Source organism: Medicago sativa, chromosome 3 (genome assembly GCF_051527215.1).
Source record: "Medicago sativa cultivar Bolivia chromosome 3, Bolivia_mono, whole genome shotgun sequence".
In the NCBI taxonomy this organism is placed as follows: domain Eukaryota; kingdom Viridiplantae; phylum Streptophyta; class Magnoliopsida; order Fabales; family Fabaceae; genus Medicago; species Medicago sativa.
Genome location: NC_140751.1, coordinates 37,495,620 through 37,512,500, shown reverse-complemented (window position 1 = coordinate 37,512,500; position 16,881 = coordinate 37,495,620). Strand labels below are relative to the sequence as shown.

Here is a 16,881-nt window from a genome sequence, read left to right as displayed (position 1 = left end):
ATGATATCCCATTGGTTGAATCACCTGGATATATATTTTTATGCTACAATATATAAATCTATATATAGATGTTATCATATCTTGGAAGCATCAGCAGTGACTCGGTTAAGGGCAATGGCAGTCTTTGAGCCAGAGGGGCGCCCCAACTGCTTGCCGATGAAGTCGCCAGCTGACATGAGCTTTCCAATATCAACGTTGGTTTTGATACCAAGTCCATTCAGCATGTACACAACATCTTCCGTCGCTACATTTCCTGATGCCCCCTTAGCATATGGACAGCCACCAAGACCAGCAACTGAAGAATCCACAGCACTTATTCCCATCTATTTATATGCATACAAACCAAGAATGTCCATTAATAACTGAGACTACCGAATCATAAAATGCAGACCCAGCTTAAAGTTAAACCTGGTTATACAGATACCTGCATTCTAATAAATATATGATCCAGATTCCTTACAGCTAGAAAATTCTGAGTTTGCCACAGTCATGTATCTCTGGCAGTTGCAACATGATTTGTTTAATCTTAATCAGGCAGCCCTGACATGCAAGGCTGCGGCAAATTCAGGATTTTCCAACTGCAGAAAATCCAAATCTAATGTACACGGTTTTCATTGATACTAGTGAATTTCCATTAATTATAGTCGTTTGATAATTCAGTCATTAATTGGCGCTTTTATTACACATTACATATATAGAAACTTAATAAGTTCTACTCACCAATAAACAAAAAGAAATGAAAAATTCAAGCTATTAGTTAACTTACTTGGAGGGAGACAAGAATATTTGGAAGGGATTGCCCGTATGTGTCATGAAAGTGGACAGCAAGCTTTTCTGTTGGTACAACAGCCATTACAGCCAAAAGCATTGGAACTACGGTGCCTGATCACAGTTAAAATAATAAACTCTCAGAAAGAGTATGTATATTCGGGATTAAGAGGAAAAACACAAAGTTTGACAATTGACATTAATTCCCCAATTCTTCCTAGTCTCAATTAAATGTTTGACACTCGTTTACTATTTTCACTAGTAATTAATACAAACATGATACCTTATTTTCCCTTTGATTTCTGTATTCAATTACTTGTATAGAAAAATGGTGAAAATAACATTTATGTTATTAAGTCTTTGAAAATACGAAATGGTAAAAACATTTTTATGACTATGAGTAAACAAAAAGCAAAACCCAAGTTTGTGCTTAATTGGGTTGGTTTTTTAATATATATTTTTTAATTGGCTTCTTCAAAAAAAAAAATGATTTTCTCAAACCAAGTTCGACTTTAATATAAAAAATAAAAAAAGAAAGCCATCTAACTCATTACCTGGCGTGCCTACCCCAATTGTGTCACCAAGTGAGATTTCGAAACAACCCATATCATATAGTGCTTTAGCTACATAAGCTACTTTTGATGGAGGAACTGGTCCTTCAACTGGGCATCCAACAACGCATGATACATACCTACCAAATTTAAATACAGCACCGATTGGAATAAGTACAACAGAAACAGAATTTTTCTGTCCGTAAAATTTACAATATCCACACAAAGGGACTTTCACATGTGTAACTGTTAAGACCTTGACGGCTTGACCTGATTGAGTTTCAAAAATACAAAGAAGGTCTTCACCAGTGCCAAATCATCTCAAAACAACAATACAGATATAGATGTTGAGACTGATATTAAGTATTTCGTAGAATTTGATGTCTTATGGGATAGCATTAGGAATAATAGTGATAACCAGTTCAATGTCAGATGAACTTTTCAATTAATTTATACATGAGCCACCGAATATAGAGAAGATTGCAGGGAAAGACGTGTGAATCCTATAGAAAATATCAAATGGGAAAAAAAAAATTGGAATCTTTCAATCAAGCATACAAACCCACTTGCAACTTGCAAGTATATTAAAGTGGAGATATTTGATGGATGCTTAGAATAATGAAGAAAAAAAATGTATACCCTCGAACTGGAATTGAGAGCTCTTTGGCAGCACAAGTGACAGCTCGATAGCGGGAAAGACTCTCTTCAATACTACAATTAATGTTTGATTTTGAGAAAGATTCAGAAGCTGATGCAAAAACAGCTACTTCTCTAGCTCCAGCAGCAACGGCAGCTTCAAACCCCTATAAATGTAAAATATAGATAAGACATCTGAATGTAAAGCTGGCAACGTATGGTTGTTTTAGATAGTTGCACCTTTAAATTAGGAGTCAGAACTGGCAATCTGATGCCTCTCAGGTTATGAACTGCTTGCATCACATCTTTTGCATCAGCCAACTGAAAGACATAAATCGAATGACATTGAAGCAGGTAAATCTCACATCACAGTGTACTTGATTAAGGATAACAACTGTCAACTAGTACTTTAGTTGTAAATTTGTAATCGTATCTTTTATAATGGACAAATAGACTACAACTGCGCAGTAAATGCGTAAGGTCTGTTTGGATTGAATGATTTTGGGGTGAATGAATCTGTTGGGAAGAAAAATGGATAACATACCTTTTTTGTTGATCACAAATAAAAACTGGGGGAAATCATTTTGGAAGAAAATATAATGGTTCAGTTATAGAACAGAAAATGGTATTTTACCATTACCTTTTAATTTATGGGATTGAGAACTAATATCATGTAAATGCACTTTGAAGAAAGCGTGCCACAACAATCATTCATAATATCAATATCAATATCAAGTTAAATAAATATAACAAAGGCATATAATATATACCTGTGGGACCCATTTAGGAGATACAAAACTAGTAGCCTCAATGACAGATAACCCAGTAGATGCTAGTCTATGAATCAATTCAATCTTTACATCTGTTGGTACAATGTTCTTCTCATTTTGTAATCCATCCCTTGGTCCAACTTCAACTATCTTAACAAACTCAGGCATACCTTTCATAAACTGCATTGCCCAGTTAAAAAATTTAAGTATCTCACATACCAACTAACCAAAGAAATATGACAAAATCACCAACTGCAATGAATTTAAACTTTATGACATAAAACATAAAATGTAGATACAAAAAGAGACACCAAAGAATTATAATTTAATAGAAATAAAAATTGTCCTTGAACAGAAAGTACTGCTGCCGTTGCATACCTTATATGCCATATCTTGCATGTCTTTGTTATTGCGCTTTTGACTATACTGGTAATCTGAGGTACAAAGTGGTTTCTCAACGATTCCAAATTTCATCGTGTTTCTCCCTGTGGTCATAGTCCTTGGACTGAAAGAGTCACCTCGGGACATGTCTCTTGTTTGCCTTTTCCAAGGGTATGTTTCTGCTGTGTAATCTTCATTGTCTTCACTGCACGGAATATAGTCTTAACGTTATGCTATATATATATAATTGGCAGATAATAGGTCAGTAATACATGACAGGAGTTAATGTAAAGTAAAGGATGACAAAATGAAGTTGAATGATATTAAATATATGCATAAGTATTGACTTGTACTAAGTTGCAAAATTCGACTCACTTGCAGCTATTAGATGTGCTGCAACTTCGTCCTTCAATAAAGCAGTTTCCCATACCCAAATTATCTACTTGTGGACGGCAACAACCAGATGAGAACCTCTGAACTCTGTCCATGGTACTCATGCTTGGCAGCTTGTCATGGCCAAGTGGCTCCTCCAAACTTGACATGGTGAAGTGGATGAGAGAAACAAAGCTGGAAAAAGATGTTCAGAGTAAGTATTGTGCAACAAGAATTTATTTAAAATGATTTCTACCATTTCACCAGGTTGTAGGGAAATATATACATTCATACGCATAATGGTGAAATCTAAATACAACTACAAGCAAAGGACCGACTAATCCAGTCAAAAGACCGACTAATCCAGGAGACCAATCACACCGTCGACTAGCGGGGGCCCCAATTAAATGCAGAGCAAAACTCCTTATGGACTAGCCAACTGAAATTGGCACCGGGAGGATTCGCACCTGAGACCTTGAGAGAAGTACACTCCAAGGTCCCAAGGCTGCACCACCAGACAAACTAATGTGGGTTTTAATACTCGTTAAATGTTTAACAATCAAGAAGATATCATTGCAACTCATAGACACAAGAAAACCTTCCATTAACCATCATAGAAGAGTAATTAAATTTTGTATCCAAAACTTGCCCATCCATAGCAAGCTAAGACATACTCCTTCCGGTCTCAAATATAAGCAAAAGTTTGTCAAAGAAAATTGATGTATTTGAATTTGAACCAAATGCATAAATTTTTTTGACTAGTTTTTGCTTATATTTGGGACCGGATCAATATGCATTATATGCTTTGGGGCCATAAAAACTACATTGTACTGTTGGATTCTTAAATTGCAACCGATATCCTTCAAAAATTGTAATTCATTCCTTTGGTTTAACATGTCAAAGAGCTAATTCAATTTCATTCCTCATTCAACTAATCACAATTGACTCAAAAGTCTGACAAATTGACATGCAACAAATAATTCAGAGTTATGAATAAGCAATAAAGCATAATCAAAACTATAACATTATATATTGGATCATTCTCAATCCACCTTCAAATTACAGCAAAATAAGGAATTTTAAGATGCATGCTGACCTTAAACGAATGAAAATTAGACGAAGAATTGAAGAAAACGTTGAGGGATAGGGTTTTTACGAAACCCTAGAAATTGGGGGAATTTGAATATGGTGATGTTTACGAAGAAGAAGAAGAAGAATAAGAACGCGTAAAAATAAAGGTTGCGTGATGAAGTTGTGAATATTTATAAATAAATGAATAAGTTAGTTGGTTGGTGAGGGGATGGATGGTTCACCAAATTAGAATGTGGTCATTTTTAATACCAGAAGAAACGGTATGTCTGCTTTTTCTTCTTTTTTTCTTTTTCTTTTTCTTTTAGTAGAAATTTTAATGTGTTTCTTTATCCATATATATTTGTTTTGTCATTTGATGATTAGATATTCATTTTAAGATGAATAAGTGAGAGTTCATGGAAGCATAGTTCAGTTGCGAAGGACATTAATTGCATATATTAGTCGTCAGGCTACTTGACAAAAAAAATGAAGAATTCAAAGTTCAAACATCGGCACATGTATATTATATTTTATTTATTATACTTTATAATATAATATTTGTGTTACTATTATTTATTTGCGGTTTGCAATTTTATAAATATGAAGTTTGACACTTTAACGATGATTAATTCTTGTCGAAGAACTTTCGATCAAGGTGAGTTCTCTGAATTTTCTTTATTCACAAGAGTTAAAGATCAAACACTTGACCATTTAACAAATATACAATTTTTTTTTATTGAAACCAACAATTATTTATTTAAAATGTATATATTCAATATAAAATACACAAGTTACAATATAAACATACTACTTTGAACTTCTTAATACGTGCAAACTTGCACATGATAAAAAAAATCACTGGGAGCAAAATTACTTACCACCCTGACAAATTCATTATTGGTTATTTTAGTATTATTTATTTGATTTAGTTTTATAATATTAATGTTATTTGAACTAAGGTGGAACCATAACGTTTGTTTGACTTTTTTTTGTCAAGTTGTTTAGTGGTTAAAATTCACCCTATTGAGATGAATAGATGAAGTATCCAGGGTTCGAACCTGATCCCTGCATATATTATAGATTGTTCATACCAACAAAGTTAAGCTCACGGAGACAATGATTGTTTGATTTACTCGAGTGAATAATATAATTGGTTGAGATGAATAGATGAAGTATCCAGGGTTCGAACCTGATCCCTGCATATATTATAGATTGTTCATACCAACAAAGTTAAGCTCACGGAGACAATGATTGTTTGATTTACTCGAGTGAATAATATAATTGGTTTTTTGCAAATGCTAAGGTTAAAATTTTGGAGGCAAATTTAATATTTATTATTGTTATATTTTATGTAATATTGTTATTTTTTTAATTATAGTATTTTTAATTCAAAATATAATTAGGGTTTAAATTTATTTAGTTAAAATTGGTTTAATAATTAGATTTTATTTGAAATATAAATTTAGATCAAATTTGATTTGATTTAAATTTAAAATTATTATTTGATAAATAATATTATAATAAAATTATAAATAAATAAATTTTAAATAAAGGGTAAAATTAAATAAAAAGCTACACCAAAATTTATGAATAATGCTAACTAAATAAGTTTTAACACACTTTTTTTTGAGAAATGATATTTGAACAACCACTTTTAAACAACTTTTGTGACAACTTTCTCTCTCATACTCACATTATACTTTTATTCTCTCTCTTCCTTTTTCTCTCTCTATTGTTCTTGTCCAATAAGAAGAGAGAAAAAAAGGTTGTCATTAAAGTTGTTTGATTTTGGTTGTCAAAATATCACTCCTCCTTTTTTTTTATTGATTAAGCACATATGGTCCCCAAAAAAAATTGAGAGGTCCTATGGAATTTCAACGTGAAATTAGTGTATAATATGACTATTAAACTTTTTATTTCCATTTTTAATTAAATAATTATTAAATATTCTTTTGACCAGCTAAATTATTAAATGTACATGTATTGTTAAAAATGAACGAATTAAAAAACTGAGTGGTTGATTCATTTTGAAAGAAAATGCAGTAATTTCATTGGAGATGGAGGTTGAACATATAAATTGACAATTTTGCCCTCATAATAATTCAAAATTCCAATTTTAATTAACAAAATGTTTAGACTTACATGACACTATAGCTCATTGAGACAGTGGTAAATCGCGTGGTTTAGAATGTACAGATTTCCTTGACCCCAAAAAGAAAATGAATGTATAGAATTCCACCGCAAGTGTGAACAAGATCGCTCTTGATGTTGACAAGAAAGCTATAAAACGAGTTAATTATAGCCTCACAATCATATACTTTTGATGTATAATTTGAGATATATTTCATTGCAACAGCCACCTACGAAATTTTATGATTATACCAATGACACAATCTTTCAACATGCATGTTTCTATATTTTTTCAAGTCCCTTGATTTTTATTCTTTGAATCTTCATCTGGCAGTAACTTCACCTCTAATATTTATGTTATTAAAACTTGGTTGACATCTTGCCCCCACCACTAAGTTGAATAGCTACGATAAGACATTTTAGTCACCACTATCTATCTACATCATGTATGGTTTGGACTTGCCCATCTTTTAGTACATTAATTTAATTAATTAATACAGACCTGGCTATGGTTCAATATGGTTATCACGTCCATTCCATTTTTTGTTCAAGCATTCTCCTGAAAATGAAACTCTACACAAATCATAAATAAATATCTAGAATACACCGACGGATGGGAGATATCCATCATCTCATACCACATGATCTCATCCGCAAGTATACAAAATCATATATTGTGTGAATAGGAATAAAATTAGAAAAGAATAAACCATCGTTTTCCTATAAATTATCATTTTCTTCTCTTTAGTCTCTAAACTATAAAACTATATTAAATAGCTCTTAAACTATTATCAATCATGTAAAGAATGTATTGTGTGTGAATTTTAGAAAATATTTTAACTTTTATAAGAACTTACTAAAAAAATGGTTGAAATTATTTTGTATGCATTTGTTATGATTAAAAAAGTGATTTTGATATTCAATACTCCCTCCGTCCCGGAATATCTGACCCATTTACTAAAAAAAAGTGTCCAAAAATAACTGAGTCATTTCAATTTTCAATACAACTTTCATCATTCCCAATACAATATAACTCTAATTAACACTACTTTCATCATTCCCAATTCAATATATTCCCTTTTCCCCTTTATTTATACATTTTTCTTAATCTGTGTGAAAAACCAAACTGGCTTAGATATTCCGGGACGGAAGGTGTAATTTATATATTCACTGTTAAAGATTTTAAAATAAAATCATATATCATTTTTAAAAAGATATCTTTGAAAAGTGAATTTTATAAGAAGCTACTCAAAATAGCTTATTATTTTAAGCATTATTTAAAATTTTATTATCAAAAGAAAATTCATTGATGAAATACTTAAAATAATTTTTGTTGATATTTAAATCAATTTTTCATTTAAAGCTTTTTTCTAAAAAAGTTCTTTTCAAAAAAGTTATAAAAAGATGAAACACTTAAAAATTATTTTAAAAAAAAGTTGTAACAAATGGACTTTAAATAAGAGGCATGGTTAAAGTTTAAGAATCAAATTGAAGGATTTTAATTGTGGTGTTAGAGAAGTTATAGAGGAGTCTTGTGGTCTGACCGATACCTTCCACAACCAGTCTTCTCGCATGGTCAACTATATGTAGCAATATCAAGAGTTACGTCACGAAAGGGGCTGAAGATTTTGCTACTCGATGAAGAAGGTGATTGTGTCGATAGCACTACAAACGTTGTGTTTCATGAAGTTTTCCGCAATCTATAATTACTAGACTTTTCATATCTATTAAATGTTGTGTTTTAGGAAACTTTCTCCTATGTATAACAACTAAACACGAAATGTATTATTAACGTTGATGCATTCAAACTGTATGCGACATTCATGGAACTATATGCTATATATTTTGTTATTTATTACTACACTTCGCACGGGTGAAAAGTCTATTTTGTTGTTTGATATTTAGAGTCTTTATTTTTGCTTGTTGAGTAGAGTGTGTCTTCCTCCATACTTTAGTGGACATCATTATTACCAAAATTATAACTACTTAAAAAACAAAAATTTAATAAAATAGAAATGCCAAAAATCTCTAGTTCTTCATTAAGAATCACATGTACATCGATCCAAAGATGACAAGAGACAATCATAATGTGTGAATAGCGTGTTTAGTTTGTAATTATGGGACATCAGAGCATTCAGTGGGAAAATAACTTTGTGATTGATATTGCTATAGTTATGATTTTATTGAATTTAAAATTTTATTGAATTTAAAATTTTGAATATCCTCAACCTGGTACTTCAAGTGGGATCCTAGGGTTCCAGGTGGCAGGTCTCTTCCCATGTAATCTTGGACCCCATTGTCTTTTGGATTTTCTATCTTAGATTGTTCTAGTTTCTATTTTTCCTTCTATGTCTTATGCTTGTTTGTCTTTTGTCTCTCTCTCTCTCTCTCTAGTTTGTTTTCATCCTCGCAATGGAGCATGTGAGGAACGCCAATCTTTCAAAGGAAGAAGTGGATACCATTGTTTGATGAAATTGAGACGGTCGAACATAGGGATCGACTTGTATGGTGAGAGATGATTTTCACTATGTTTTTTTTCTTTCTCTCAAGTCATATATCTCATATAATGTGTAACTCTTGATATAACCCTCTCATGCTCAAGACTAGACAAATGGATTGTGACAACAAGTGATCCGATAAAGGAAAATATAATGGATTTTGAAAAGACTTTTATACCATTTTAAAAATTACATTGTAGCCAACTTACTTAACCCTACAAAAACCGACTCATATGGTCAAACACGTCTCTAACTTTGACAGACTTTTTAAAGCCATATATCTCATCCAATGTGATACATATGAGTTTTCGATTAATCTCTAGCTGAAGTCGAACAAATATTTCAATGAACGGTCCTTTAAACAAAAGATTTTGAGTTCTTGGCACCACAAGAACCTGGTGGAGATTCAATAGCCAGGGAAAAAAATCTGCATCTCTTGGTTATCTACAAGGAGTGCAGAAAATATCCTTGTCTCTAGTGTTTCCGATAACAACCTCCTCATCCTAAAATGCATTTCAAGAATGATCCCACTTAAAAGACTACTACACATAAATACAAGCTAAATTTCATGGGATGAACTACTATTTTGAAACTCATTGATGCTACTGATATTCCAAAAATGATATTCACAATATTTTTTTTATATCATATTGATTGTAAAAAAATATAATGATATTCATCTATAACATAACATGGGTCAAAAGTCTAGTTTCAAGAATAAAGTAACCCTCTAAGGTAGAAAAACCAACCTCATTCTGGACTAGGGTTTATGAACTTCCCCTCAAACTCAGATCGGCACCAATGGCAGAAAAGTTATTTATCTGTGGGAACTTCATGATGCTACCAATATGCATTAAGTGTCAAGAAAATCTCTTATTCCTTTTGACAGTTGAGTGCCAATCTTATCTAAATGACTAAAGATCACTTACCATGTAAATGACATCCTTAAAGAATAAAATATTCTTTCAATTTCATGATCAACTGTCTATCCACCCTGCATAAAAGATGTACTAAGAGATGGAGATGTTTTTCTCTTGTGGATCAGCAATCTATCAAATGTTAAGTAATTTTAGTCTTGATTATGAACTATAAAAGGAAAGAGCCATTAGGCTACTTGACCGAAAAAAAAGGAACTAAAGGTAAAGAGAGAGGTTCTGTTTTTTCACTTCTCCTCTTTTGATGTAGCCTCATTGTCCTTTTTTCTTGTATCAATTTTTCAAGTTTGACAGCAGTTATCTTTTGATAACTTCTTTTCCTGCAAACTAATGTTATCTTTGTGCAAGATCAATTGAAAACTTCATCACAATTATTGGAAGTTGGAACTGTGTAATATTATTTTCTTGCTTTCATCACCATCATCTATGCTTACCAATAAAAACTAAATTTGACAGAATTATATTAGATGCCCCAATAACATCATAACATGTATTATACAATTCTCTATTAACATTATTTCTCTGTATCCCTCTCATGCCAATGTTGAAAATTCATTTTTTTCCTTCTTCTGATTGTGATGGAAATGATAATCTCAATAAAAGAGGTTATATAACAAGAGATGGACAGGTTTATTGATTTCAAAGCTTAAATACAATCTTATAAAGAGACAGGGAATAGAAAACGGTCGAGGAGAGAAAGATTTTTCAAACTAATGTTAAATTATAGAAATCACCCTTTGTATATTTTTTATCGCCAAAGTTGACTTTACTCCTTGCTACCTTCATCGTTAACCCGAACCTTATTCCCGCAACAAAGCTTTTTGCTATGCTCCTTAATTTCCGACTTTTTCATAGAGCCATCTACAACTACATCCTTTTTACCAAGCTCGGACCTTCTCTCCAAGAATTCGGTGTTCTCTTTCCAGACCTCGCCATTTGAATAAACCTCTTTTTTCCAAATAGGAACTGTTGCTTTTATCTCATCTATCAAATATCTACATGCCTCAAGCGCATCAGCCCTGTGGACAGATGACACTGCAATGAAGACACTCGTTCCTCCAACAGGTACTGTACCTAGCCGGTGAGCAACAGCAATGGAATGTAGATTCCAGGATTCTCTTGCAGATGCACAGACGGACTTGATACAACGTATCGCCATTGGAATGTAAGCTTCATATATCAACTCCACGACTGTTTTTCCGTCAAAAGTGTCACGAGTGGTGCCTGAAAATGTAGCTATAGCTCCAGCTTGTGGGGCACTGACAAAATTCATATATTTAGCAACATCGATTGAGTTCAAGTTTTCAACGATTTCAATAAGATCCTTATTATCTTCTTCGGCAGCCATTTTCTACAAGAAGATTAGATAATATTCTGAAGAATTGAGAAAATCTTCTGCTTTCAGGGCCTTTTCTTTCCGCAAAGATCAAAGCGGATGAGATCAGCAGTTTATCCTACAAATTGATTACAGCTTCTTATATCAGGAACACAAGACATTATGAAACTCATGCAAACATCGAGTTATACTGTCCACAATCAACATCAGATAACAAATAAAATACAAAATGCATGTCAAAAGAAAAATATGTATTATAGACCCTTCGAAATAGAGAGCTTGCTTTCACCTAAACGTTCAGCATTTGAATTTAAAGAAAGAAAAAATTGTATTACTGAAAAACTCGCTAGAAGCCAAACAAATTAATTACTTTTTTGTTTTAATGAGAAAAAAAACGGCACAGATTAATTTCATTTTCTTTTCTACTTTTTTTTTTTTGTTTGTGTACTATTTATTGATTGATCACAAATCATCATAAGGGTCAAGTGCAGTTCTTAAAATGATTAAAAGATTATGAATTTGTCTCTCAAACTCCTTTACAAAATAATGCAGGAACATGATTAAAAGATGAAAAATGTAGTGCCTAAAATTGTTTTTCAAACTCCTTACAAAATAATGTGGTGATTACTAGTTATAATGCAAGAACTCTTGCACTCAACACTGCTTGTGTATTTGGCAACAGCCATTGCGAATACAATGTATCTTAAGTCCAAGATTTTCTTCTTGGAAAAATCATTGCAATCCACAAATAAAAAACAAAACCCATTAGATACTATATGGTATATCCATTTAGACTTAACATTATTGGTCTATTTATTAAATCATATGGGCATATAATTGGGGCAAAGACTCACAGACACAGTTCAGTAGCTAGCTCATATGAACAAAGATTTTCAATACTTGGTTTTGCTTATATATCACCAACATACACAGTCCAAAAACAATTAAAGATTAAAACGGGAAAAAAAAAGAAAGGGAACATGCATGCCTGAAAAGCTCAGTGGAAGCTGGCATGGATTCACCATAGTTCTTAGCATTACTTACAGGGCCATCTCTATGAAATTTGTGGCCCGGCTCACATAGTAAAAGTGGACCCTTAATAAAATAAAATGCAATTGGTTCTTGTTAAGAGTCCCGCATCGGATAGGAGATGGTCTGACTATGTGTTTATAAGTGGGGCAATCCTCACCTCACAAGCCGGTTTTGTGGGGTTATGTTAGGCCCAATCACAATTTCTAAGATGGTATCAAAGCCTCTTCAAGATCCATTGGGCCACCTGCTATCAGGTTTCCGCTATCGAGCCACCCACCATTTATGTCCACGAACCAAGCCCAATAGTGCTGGTCATGAGGGGGTGTGTTAAGAGTCCCACATCGGATAGGAGATGGCCTGGCTATGTATTTATAAATGGGGGCAATCCTCACCTCACAAGCCGGTTTTGTGAGGTTGTGTTAGGCCCAACCACAATTTCTAAGAGTTCTTAAAAGAGTAATCTTCTATTTATATTTAAGAAATTAGCTTTTTATGTTTAGCCCCTAAACATAAAAAGCTAATTTCTATCGCACTTCTCTCCATTTGATAAAGTTCTAGCATACAAATTAGCCGTAAAATGTCTACAAGATTTATCTTTACGACCCTTCACAATCCCAATTTCTTGGATCAAATATATCTACACCAATGTAAATGTCATTAACATTATCAACATTTTCATTATCATCAACAACATTAACATTTCCAGCAACAATATCATTTTCAGTAGCATCAACATCAACATTATACTTCATATTTTCAGTAGTAACCACACTTTCAAGAATTTCATCCCCAACATCAACATTATCATCAATAGGAATTTGTGGTTCTTTTATAATAAATTTATCGAGAGCTCCAGTTTGGGATTTAATTAAGTCATCAACTCTTTTCCTATTCTTATGCTTCTCAAATCCAGAATCAAACTTTCTAAACTTAGGAGACAATTTAGGAGGCATAGAGGAAGATTGAAAAAAAAAAAAAAAAAAATAGAACCTGCAATTTCTGACTGTTCTTGAGCAATTCCGCAACATTGAAGCTGAACCAATAAAAAAAATTAAGAGATAATTAGTAATTAGCAAATAGCAAATAAAAGAAATGCAATCATGATTCAAGGCATTGAGTGAAATTTCACAATTTCAAACTAACATTCAAACTAACAGTGAAATTAGACACACCATATGTCCATAAAATATAATAAATTAATTTTTTTCAACAAGATTAACAACAAAAACTAACAAGATTATACCATACAGTAAAATTTCACAATTTGCAAATACAATGAAATCAACAAAATAACAGTGAAATTAGCAAAGAATAATAAGGCGGAGAGTGGTGGAAGAAGAAAGAAGAGCCTTTCTGACTTACTTTCTGGCGTGAAGAAGAGAAAAGGAACGAACGCGTCTCTAATCTCTATTGTTTCTGGCTGGAACTAAGTTTTTTTTTTCTGAAGTGGGGGTATTTGGGCTGTTTAAGTGTATGTTTGGTTCCAAGTGATATAATGCATTGCATATGAATTTAACAAGTAAAAATTTATTACCTCTAATTCTCAGTAATACAATCTACGTTGACTAACTTCATGAAACAATGAAAATTAATATCAATAACACTGTCAAAAAACATGCACAAGTAATCTTAATAGAACAAACCCAGTTGAAGGAGAAAAAAAAAATTAAAACTACCCAGTTGAATTCAACTACATAACAAAGCTTCAAAGTCAATCACAGTTCAGAAAATCGATTAAAAGTTTAATTTTTAATATAAATTCCCAATTGAAAAAAATTAAAAGTTCATATAATCAGTATTTGAGTCAATCAATACATACCTGATTGAAGAAAACTGACAAACAATCAACGTAAGATTGATCTTAGAACATCGGAGAATCAGAAAGAAAGAAAGAAATCAATGTTTTTTTAGGTTTATTTTTTTCTTGCTCCTCTGTTTGTTTTATTTTCTGTGCTATGTGTTGAGCTTGGGGAGGCTTTAATTGCCTTATAAGACCATGTACAATGGGAAATTTTTTTCAATAACCTTCAACACCCACTTTTTCAATTCCCAACACTCCACATCATTTTCTCTCTCTTAATTCAACATCCATTCAATTTTTACTACTCCAATAGTTTTCATTCAACACCCTACACCCCACTACTTTTTATTTCTTATTCTTATTTAATTTTTGTTTTTATAATCACATAAAATTATAATTATCGATTATAATTAAATTAAAATAATACAAATATTTTTTTTTAAAAAAAACAATATTTTTTTAAAAATGTTGGTTTCGAAATTGATTTGGGTGTTGATAATTGTTGGGATTTTGGTAGTTAAATGGGTAATCAGAAGAATTTTGGGTGTTAAATTGATTGTTATTGGGAACCATTTCACTAATCAAAGACTAAAACTTAAAAGAAAGGCTAATAATAAGATTAAGAGAGTGAAAAACTTGATTTTTTTTCTGTGTCCAAATGAAATGATCCAAGTCTCTATTTATAGAGAAAAAAAAATCACGAATTTTGGTAAAAAAAATAAAAAATAAAAAATTTATTTCCACCGAAATAATTGAGTGCAAAATATGAAGATAATTTAAAATCCAACCAGCCAATAAGAACGCGCCAGCTGTCCCTTATCCCCCCACTTTTCTTTCTCTCTCCGCCCTCATCTTGCCCGACGCGCCCTGTCGGCGCGTGTAACGCACGCGCCAGGTTTCAAACAATAAAAACGCGCCGCGTGGCTTCAGCTTGCAGGATTAAACATGTTGAATACCTTCATCACCCAACTCCTCCACCTCATCTTCAACAAGGCTCTTCCAATGGCTTCAACATGTCTCAACAAGCTTCAACAAGGACCATTGGAGATGGTCTAAGCAATGGGAATATCAAGCAATTGTGATTATAAAAAGTTAGTATCATGGTTATTATAAAAAGTTACATTAAGTCAAAATTGTGAGTTTTTAGAATATTTCAATAATATTTTGGTCAAAAAGTAAGTATCAACAATAATAATTTGGTCTCATAAAAAAATTTAGATGAGAAAGATACCATTTTAGTTACTCTTACATATCGTTTATTGATGGGAAGATCAAAAAGTTACTGGATTGTGATACTTGGGGAGGAAAAATAATATTTATAAAATGTATATACATCATATTCAATTGCCTCAGAGGAAAATACACCAGTTGATAATTTATGTTACCTATGATTAACTAAATACAGTTTACGTCATATGATTTGAACTCTGAAATGAAAATGAGTTCTGGGTTAAAAAATTGTAATCTGTGTTAAGACACGTCAAGGAACCAGCAGAGCAGAACCAATTTTAATGGTTTGTTAGGAACAAAAGAAATTGAATTTAAAGAAGAAAAAAAAAACTTGTATTACTGAAAAACTGAAAGAAAATGGATTGTAGAATCCTCATATGAAGTTTCATCTTCACAAACATTCTCAGATTTTATTTAGTTTGGTAATCTAGAGGACCTACGCCTAAAATGAAACGAACTACGAACCAACCAAGCGCGGAGTATAAATTCCCAAGCTATGAATCAAAAGAAACTGATTAATGTAAGCATCACAACGCTCATATTAGCCAAACAAAGATTTGCTTATATCAGGCAACGAATTTATCACATTCAATTAAAAAAAAAAAAAACTAGTAGTGAAAATCAACATGAATTCATGCTTTTGATTCTTCAAACTCAAGATAAACTCCGGTCACTCATTAAATCGCAAAAAACTCAAAGCACGTATTTTAAATTCAATAATCATCATAGAAGTTCTCGTGAGCTTAGCTCAGATGTATGAACAATGCATACAATATGCAAGGTCCGGGGTTCGAACCCCGGCCACCACCAAAAAAATAATCATGCGTTTAAACAACAACAGTTGAGAGCGAAAATTTACAAATTCAAAAACGGTTAATGAAGCACTAAGGAAGCAAAGTCAATATCCTAATTGAACTCAAGATGACCAACCATAAATATTCAAGATTTTGATTATGCTTTTATCATTATCAATATATATAATCAAATTAGCTAGCACCACAATAAATATTATTAATTTGATGAGTTTGATAAAGTTTGAAAGAAATTAACATGCATGGAGAAACAAGTAGATGAGAAGGAAAACCTGTTTCTGGCGGGCGACGACTAACTCCGACTGGTAATAAAGGACAAAACTGCAGCAGCTGTATTTTGTTGTATATAGTATTTGAATTGATTTGATGGAACTGGAAATGATGATGAGTTTTTGTTATTGTTTTTGGATTTTCATTCATTTTTTAATTAAAAAAATGTGTGTGTTTTTGTCTTAATTCAATGTTGATGGGCCTCTTCAAATAAGAAGCGAGTTGGGCTTGTGAGATAATAATAGGGAGGAAACTATACTTTGTACCTTTACCATTAGTCTTTCACCC

At 32.3% G+C, this 16,881-nt stretch overlaps 2 protein-coding genes across 5 annotated transcripts in view; both read right to left on the bottom strand.

The window, feature by feature from the left end:
* Positions 1-4,712, bottom strand: part of LOC146937468 (Aldolase superfamily protein) — a 5,007-nt gene extending 295 nt beyond the window's left edge. Inside the window, exons 1-9 of the mRNA XM_085751762.1 lie at positions 4,575-4,712; positions 3,482-3,673; positions 3,104-3,311; positions 2,726-2,905; positions 2,196-2,276; positions 1,959-2,122; positions 1,323-1,459; positions 767-882; positions 1-323 (exon numbers count right to left, since the gene is read on the bottom strand). The exon at positions 1-323 is cut by the window's left edge and continues 295 nt beyond it. Of these exons, the coding sequence (XP_085607888.1) occupies positions 75-323; positions 767-882; positions 1,323-1,459; positions 1,959-2,122; positions 2,196-2,276; positions 2,726-2,905; positions 3,104-3,311; positions 3,482-3,648 (1,302 nt within the window). The 5' untranslated portion in view covers positions 3,649-3,673; positions 4,575-4,712 and the 3' untranslated portion in view covers positions 1-74. The remainder of the gene's footprint in view (positions 324-766; positions 883-1,322; positions 1,460-1,958; positions 2,123-2,195; positions 2,277-2,725; positions 2,906-3,103; positions 3,312-3,481; positions 3,674-4,574) is intronic.
* Positions 4,713-10,549: 5,837 nt separating this feature from the next.
* On the bottom strand, positions 10,550-16,724 carry LOC146937467 (molybdopterin biosynthesis MoaE family protein). 4 transcript variants are annotated; one of them, XM_085751761.1, is made up of 4 exons: positions 16,596-16,704; positions 13,843-14,049; positions 13,471-13,513; positions 10,550-11,566 (listed from the first exon to the last, which is right to left on the bottom strand). In XM_085751761.1, exon 4 carries the CDS (start codon positions 11,458-11,460, stop codon positions 10,879-10,881), a length of 582 nt encoding a protein of 193 aa, XP_085607887.1. In that variant the 5' UTR covers positions 11,461-11,566; positions 13,471-13,513; positions 13,843-14,049; positions 16,596-16,704; the 3' UTR covers positions 10,550-10,878. The 4 variants fall into 4 exon arrangements, with proteins under 4 accessions (XP_085607887.1, XP_085607886.1, XP_085607885.1 ...); XM_085751760.1 differs by lacking the exon at positions 16,596-16,704 and adding an exon at positions 14,300-14,442; XM_085751759.1 differs by lacking the exon at positions 13,843-14,049 and having other exon boundaries at positions 16,596-16,724.
* Between the last annotated feature and the right edge of the window lie 157 nt (positions 16,725-16,881).